The following is an 8,035-nucleotide window of genomic DNA, read 5'->3' as shown; positions in this document are numbered from 1 at the left end:
AGCTCCCCCCGCGAAGAGATCTTATCACTACTCCAACCCGAATCGCATCAACGGCGCTGCAACGGCGCAGCCTTCTAGACACTCGGGCTCGTATCGAAACAGTCTCGAAACGTGGTCCGGGGCGAATGCAAAGTGGAAAAACACCAGGCCATGCAGCCACCGGGGGAAAAAAAGAGAAAGAGAAAGAGAGAGAAAGTACCGGAGGGGTCGCGATTTCCGGATGATGACGCCGGTGCCTGTCTGAGCACTCCGGTTCCACCCTGCGCCACAACGGGACTGTTAATGATATTGCGCGCGTTTCAGAGCGAAGCGGTTGCAGGTCGGGGGAGGGGCCGTCGTGTATCGGCCAAGGAAGAGGTGCGCGGCGAGGGGAAGATGAACGGACGAGGGTTGATTGGAACTCAGTTTTGGGTCTCCGCGAAACCCGAGCTGTATCCGGTAATTGGTGAATTAATCAATGATAATTATAGGAATTAGAGTGCTTCATGAAAGGGGGAGTGGGCGCGCGGCGTGGGAGGATGGACTGTTTTAGGGTCTAGATTGGTATGGTTGATCCAGTATGAGATCGGAAAAAAGGGACCAGTCAAACGTCCACAGTAGGAGAATATTAGTCAGGGCGAAAGGGCAGAGAAACGAGAAACCAAAGGAGTGAATAGGGTGGATTGGGTGAAACTGGAGAGAGAGAGAAAGATCGAGGACGTCGTATAGACACGAAGAAGAACTGGGAGCTAATCGCGGGGTGAAACGCCCTGAGCCAGGTTTTGTTTTTCTTTCCCTTTTATTTTCTTTCGATTTTTTATTTTATTTTCAGAGTATATCCATACGTGGAACAAAGTGGCTCTGCATCAGACCGACACTAGGACTAAGACGGATGTATCGACTTAGCCCGAATCAACTGCAGGTCATTGTCATGGACCACATCGATGATCTCAGACCCAACTCAGGGGGGCCACGGGGCGAACCTGCTTCACACTTCTTGTACTCATACAGTAGAGAGAGAGTTCGGAACTACTATTCACAGTCTCACGTCTGTGGATTTTACTTTAGTTGATTTTTATTTTACTTGATTAATTTTTCATTAATTTCTCATTCCCAGGTAGATTATGTGCACTGTTTCCATTTTTAAACACTGGTACCAGTACTTTGCATTCCCTGGCCATGCAACCCGATTAGGTAAACTCATAGCCCCTGATTGCGTACGATAGACCCCCCGGGGCCGGTTCATGGCAAATGAGGCAGAGGGAGGAACCATGGTCTGGGAGCCCTGACACAGTGGGGTCGGTGTGGGTGTTGGAAGTTGGTCGCGCGTGTACGCTTCGGGCTTAGAGCCAGGAGGGCTACCTGTCAATCATTGATGAACTGGGGAATTCTTCCTTCAAGTCCCAGTTTGATGATTGGCGACGTAGGCTTGGGTCGGCAGCTAGAACCAATGAGCTTCTTTTCTCTAGGGTCCATTGACCCAAATAACCTTCTCTGTCTGGTCATTCCGGAGGGTGATCTCCAGAACCTTGAGGGCTTCTCGAAGGGGAGCGCATTTAAGATTAATTGCGAGATACTGTATACATCCAATAAATCCGGAGAACGCCGCTGATGTGATGATAATTATTATTATTTTGCACGAATAGTACCATTGATTCAGGAACGAACCACAGATTGATTGGTACTAAAAACAGATTCAGGGTCCACGGCTGATGTGTATGTATCAGGTTCATACCGAAGAAGCACGCAATGGGTCTTGCGGCCTTTTTTTCATTCTATTTTTCATTTTCTCTTTTGTCTTTTTTTTTTTTTTTTTTTTTTTATTACGCCCAACCCCTTTTTTTCTTACTTCCTTCCATGATTCTTCGCTCGGATCTTGGCCAGTGTCTGGGGCGTAGCTTAATTCCTTAGCGGGCTCCGTCGATGTCATCGCCTCACTTTCGAGCTCACTTTCGAGCTCACCTTTGGGTTCCAGGTTTTCTTTTTTTTTTTTTTCCACTTGCAGGGTAAAAACCAACGGCCTTCCATGATCCCAGTAATTGACGAGTGGCCAATGAGGGTTGTCGGTGGCACTTAGTCACCAAACCAGTTTTACCCGCAATACAATTGAGGAGACCAGTCGGGCTCTGGTACCTTGGTTGATGGGATTCCGGCAACCCGGTCAATCAAGACAATCTTAATCATAATCGAATCCAGCTTGTCCTCAAGGCCCTTGGATCTGATCCAGCCGAGGCTATGCCAAGACAGAGGAATTACTGTAGCCTCTTGGTTTTCCGGAGTATACCGAGCAACAGTGACATGGTTACCCTGTCGCTGGGGCAGTAGATCGGAGAAGGAAATGCACAACTACGCCCGAGATGGACAACGGTCCGATGGCTTAGACATTGGCCACCAACGGGCTCGTGGGATGATGTTGAGCGATCTTGCCGTTTTCTGCGACAGACTGGCACCAAGTGGGCCTTCACTGTCAAGGTTTAATTAAGGATCATCGTGACGCGGTAGCGCGTTACAGCCGTAGCCTTGGCACCCGTCGAAACGAGCGCACGATCTTCTTCGAAGCCAGAAGCGAGCTTCCATCGCGGACCCATAGGGAGCAGAAAGGAAGTTTCTACGAAAGCCCCCATCTTGAGAGGGTCGAGACGAGGATAGGGCGTGATCTGCGTTGGAGAAAGCGAGAGTGCTTCAGGCTTCAACGATGCTCTCCTGTCAGAGGCAAAAAAAAAGAAAAAAAAAAAAGGGGGGGGGGGGGGGGGGGGGGAGGCAACCATAGTAAGCATCAATGACCATCAGTGGCCATTTCTGATATTCTACTGGCTCAAAAGAGGCGAAGAAGCGTGTCAAGGCGTGGCTTTGGGTGTACTTCCGGTGGACGCGGTGTGCGCCTCCTAATCACCGAAAGGACATAGGGCGCCTCGTATGTGTGTACTCCGTACACACCTCCATTTCCCATTTTCTCAATCCCAAACCCTCGGGACCTCGCTCATTCTCGGCATGGCTCGACCGCCCTTTGGGCAACGATGAGAGACTCAGCCCTGGCCCCGCAGAGCACGCTCTGAGCGAAGATCGACGAAGCAGCTTCGCGAAGACCAGGAGGCAGGTCATGATTGGGTATGTGATATCCGAAGAAGTCGGGGTGCATTTACAAGGCACATGTGTTGACGCGGCGACTTGTCAAGCACGCGATAGATCTCGCAGTCGCCTGCCCCTCAGCAAGACGCCAGGGGATACGCTGGACCCAAGGTAGAATGTTTCTCTGGCCACATGTTCGTAAATCCAATCACCTCGGCCTCGCTTGGGCAATTGGGTGAGGTCCGGAACCCCCCCCCACTAGGCCCCCTCCCCCCTCGTCCTCCCAACGTTCCGATCTGAAACGAAGACTTGCGAAACAAGGGTCTAGGGCTGACTCAGATCTCTGTTTTCAAACCAAAAATTCGCGTCTATATTCTGAGACATTCGAGAAGCACTCTAGTCCTAGTTTTTAGTTTCAAACTTGTAGGGCAGTCGGAGCTCCGGCAAACCCCCATTTTCTACAATTAGCAACTGCTGGCACTACTTCGTGGACGGAGTACTCCGTACTACTCTCTTGTTCTTTCCCTTCTTCAATTACTCGCTCTTGGACCTCCTCGCTAACCTGATCCGGGCTTAGTGGGCAGCCATGTTTTCATCTGCCAAAACCAACTGCCGGTCTCAGGTGCTGCAGGTGTACGGAGTCCTCCCTAGGCCCCTAGTGTCGAGTCTGATCTTACCACCTGCGTATCCTACTGTATCGGGGGCCGAAACCCTTTCGGCAACCAATTTGGCAGGTCATTCGACCTCTTGGGTATAGAGTCGGTGTTACTCCGTGGATCGCCTGATTTGATGTACTGCACCATGTACTGTAGGTCGTCCATGGTGTCCACAAATGTGCAATCTCCCGGGAATGTTCGAGCTGAGCCCCAGTCGTGGTTCTGGGCTTTAATTCCCGAGGTGGAGCAACGCACAAGAAAACTACTCGTGTCTGAGATCTATACGTTATCATATCGTGGGCCCGATCTTGAGGGACCCAGACTTCTCTCTATGTAGCTTTTCTTCTTTTTTTTTTTTACTCAATTTTATGCATTTTCCCTGGGTGGGGTGGGAATGCAGGGACCTCACTGGCTCAAATTGCACTTCTGGAGGCAGACCCGGTTGTTTCACCATTCTCGGGCCCTTGACCCCATACGGCATTGCTCGGCTGCTCGTAATGGGTCTCCTCTTTTAACTTGTTACCTGCACTTACGCGTCCTCCCAAGACCGAAAACTTCCCCTCTGGGACCCCCCCCCCCCCCCCCTGGCAAAAAGGAAGGTGGTATTTTCTGGAGCTTTCCAGCTCGCTAATGATGCTGGCCTCAATTCCACTAGGGACCAAGGGAGAAAAAAAACGTTTTGTCTAAAAAGGGGGCTTGGGCCCGTGTGATTGTGTGAATGCCGGTATATCCCCGAAAGCTTACCTTTGGGCAGTTGTACCCTGACTTGGTCTGTTCATTGCGCGAGAAACTCATGTGCTCCATGTGGCGAACTGGAGATGCGCGTTATACACTGTACTGCATGGAGACTGGCTATTGGAATTTCCCCCAATCGCCTGCACATCCAGCTTCCCCTCCACAACTCCGTTTTGCCACCGAAATCATGTACATCGGGCGGGGGATTTGATGATCATCTCATCTGTCCAAGACACGAATTGCGCACTCACCCACTCTCACAACCACCTGAACATCCAGGGCCCTCGCCTCCCTAACACAGCACGCGACGCATGCCCTCCCCACTCGGCCGATCACCGCATGGCAGCCAATGGATGCGCACCAGGCCCGGGCGAAGGTCTCTCTGCTTCGACTGCCGCGAGCATCAATCACGAGAACTTCGGGGCTCTTTCCAGAAGACGAATCAGCCTGCGGGGCTGGCTGGTGAGCCAGAGATTCCAGCGAGATATGCCTATATGGGAAAGATCGGTGCAGCGGATGCCCTGGTAGGCGCTTGTGCTTGCTCCATTTCTTTGCTGTCGGCTCGTCCGACGAGCTATTTTGGTGGTACGCTGTAAACCCTAGCGGTGGACGGCATGCATGGGCTGATATGAAGCGCACGTGATGTGCGAGAGGGAAGGAAACCGTAGTTGGGGCTTCTATAGATCCGTAAAGGGAAAAGGAGAGCTTGGCCTGGTCACTGACAGTGATGCTTCGCTTCTCGGAAGAGGTTATCAACAGTGCTAGGGCATCAAGCTGGACATCGAGCTCTGGTCCAGCTGGTCGATCGGTAGGTAACGTAAATGACTCCGCGGTGATATCGCCCATGCCCAGAGGCGTCGACTCCATTGCAAGCTTCCCAGATTGCTTGATGCGAGGTTTACCAGCCTTGCATAGAGCCTCGCTGGCCTGGATCTCAAACCAACCAGGCTCCAAGCTCTCATTCGTAGTCGCATCGCGGGGAAGCACGTCGCAGCCCACCCAACCCATGCAGGTCTTGGCGCCCTCTAGGCTGGCTATTACACGTCCAATGATCGAAGCTTTGCTCCAGTAGCTGCGTCCTTTGTATGAAAAGCCACCGAACATATTCGCCTTAGGCCCCAGTTGCTCAATTGCATCGCCATCGTTTTCCAGAAGGGTACCGATAAGCAGATGGCAAATTGCCTCGCCCGGAACGACCAGTCCTGAAAGCAAGCTTCGAGAAATCCAGCCTAGAGGCTCGCCTGCATGCGGATCATCGTCTTCACGACATGAACTGTGAAGCTCAACACATCGACGTGACTGGCTGCGTGAGTACATGTTGTCTTTGTCCAGTGCCGTCGTCTTGGAATTAGCGGACTTATTCTCCAGTCTGCGCGAACCTTCACGCGGAATAAAAGGATCTTTTCCATTTGTCAGTTTCTGTTCGAAAGTAGACCGTACAGCGTCAACGTTTAGCCATCCGATATTCTCGGCGAAGACGTATAGGCCTTCCAGTTGCTGTCGAACGTGAGGGGAGCTGATCCGACACTGCCAGGCGGAACGAATATCAGGCCCGCCAGTAGATGCGATACGGCGACTGATGGAGTCGAGCAGGGCGAAACGTCGGCTTTTTGTAGGCGCCTTATCGGTAGGGGATGGGGGCGGGTTATCAGGGGCAGATGGTGATTCGGATGGAGAGGCGCAAGTGATCTCGAGGTTGTCAAGGAACCGACGCACGACAACCAGATCCCAGTTGACTTTACCCTCTCGCAATTTATCGAAGTGATGAAGTTCTGGAGCTGTGATCACGCCGCCATGAGGATCATGCAGCATGCCAACGTGGACGAAGGCATCAAGACGGAACAGTAGCTCTGCCGCCAGGAGCAATTGAACCAGCAACCACTTGCGTTCCATCCCAGAATTAATCCACGGCTCTTTAGACTCCCCGGGGCCAAATTTGACACAGTCCCCGTCCCCATGCGGCGGAGTCTCGTATAGAATTTGACCGATTCGCAAACGCCACTCCGGCAGGCTGAAATCGATCCAGGCCCCCGGAGTAGCTAGCACCGTGGCGAGGTTCTTAATTTGAGACTTGATGCTCTGCGGATGACTTGGTATGAGATCGGCTGGAGGTGGGCGAGCATACAGGAATTGCGTGTGGAGTAAATCATGCATCTCACGGGGAGTTTCAACGTCCAGAATCGTGATCGTCGAACCATCTTGTAGTACATTCAACCGCAGCTGTCGCAGCTGATTCATCCGCTTGGTCAGAGTATAAAGATTGATATCCCGTACCCCAATGCGTTTCCATCCTGAAGGCCCGTCCCGAATGAGTTGATGTCGATCGAAGACGGCGCCGCTCAGGCATTGCGAATACGGCTTGTTGTACGAATCCATCAATTCGAACGCTTCTGTGGCCGGGAGTGTCATTACTCGTTGCATATTCAAGGCCTGTCTCGCCTCTTGAGGACCGGTATATCGGACTGCATCGGCCAATGGAAACTCCAGGAAATGTCGGAAGCCAACAGTTCCCGGCTCCCGCCCGTTATTCGCGAGCATGTTTGGCACTTCAAACACGCCGACGTCGAAAGCAGCCCGTTTGGAAGCCCCTGATCGACGCCAATCTTGGATTTGAATTGGGACTCCGCCCTTCACTGCCCAGTCATCCGGAACTGGCAGATGGGCATGGAGAGTGCAGAGTGTGAATGATGCATGCGAAAGAGGCTTACGATCCAACATGCGCTGAATCGACGGACTATGTTCGTCCCAAGGGAATATCACTTGCGGATACCAGCGACCATGTTTGCCTCTTTCTAAGAGGAAATGGGGTGCTCCCGATAAAAGAGCCTTGACATCTCGTTTACTAAAGCAGTATCCATCATTTTGATGGGCGCCTGCATCAGTGAGGTCACCTTGGGAGCCGCAAGCCGCATTTAGTCGATATTCCAGGGCATCCTGGATATTTGTCGGCTGCTTTGGCTCCCCATGGGCCACAGCAGCAGGCGGCTCGGGACTCCCCGGATTACTACACGAGAGATCTTGTCGAGAAGACCGAGGTGAATTATGAGCCTTCTTAGATCTAGCAGTCTCAGTCGTGTCAATGCTTGGGACAACCTTCTGACCCTAAATGTTCTATTAGATGTAGCCTCACATGACGCAGGTGTAGCCTTACCGAGCCCTTAACGAGCTTGGGAGGATCTAGAGATGCGCCCTCGCTCCGTTTTCGAAAAAGGGTGTGGAAAAGGCCCGTTTCTTCATCTTGGTGGGGTCCTGATGAAGAGTGGCGTGCAAGAGTTGGTCTTGCTCTCTTATCGTGATCGTTCACGTCAGATCGGGAACGTCGACGGCCAAAGATAGATGACATCTTGACACAGGCCAACCATGCCAGCGCTGAGTCGCATATGTCCGTATATTTCAAGAAGAAGGAGCTAAACAGCTCACAGAGTGAAGAGCTTGAAATAAGGTAGACCCAGAAGCTTGAAGTGCTGATCTCGGGTCGCAGCGGAACTCAAGCGGCAACGGAAGCGGAGGCGGAGCCGAGTTTCACCCGATTTGGCAATGTGAGCGGATGAATCGGCTATTTTTTTGATGACCTGGGATATTTTGACGATCTACCT

General features: G+C 52.0%; 1 protein-coding gene across 1 annotated transcript; it reads right to left on the bottom strand.

The window, feature by feature from the left end:
* Positions 1–4,658: 4,658 nt before the first annotated feature.
* Positions 4,659–7,782, bottom strand: N7443_006280 (uncharacterized protein; the record flags this gene model as incomplete). The annotated part of the gene is made up of 2 exons (XM_056886336.1): positions 4,659–7,541; positions 7,591–7,782. 2 exons carry the CDS (start codon positions 7,780–7,782, stop codon positions 4,659–4,661), a joined length of 3,075 nt encoding a protein of 1,024 aa, XP_056739985.1.
* Positions 7,783–8,035: the final 253 nt, after the last annotated feature.

This window comes from Penicillium atrosanguineum (assembly GCF_028827265.1).
Source record: "Penicillium atrosanguineum strain IBT 20685 chromosome Unknown utg000005l_segment0_segment0, whole genome shotgun sequence".
Lineage (NCBI taxonomy): Eukaryota > Fungi > Ascomycota > Eurotiomycetes > Eurotiales > Aspergillaceae > Penicillium > Penicillium atrosanguineum.
This window is presented reverse-complemented; position numbering and strand designations above follow the sequence as displayed.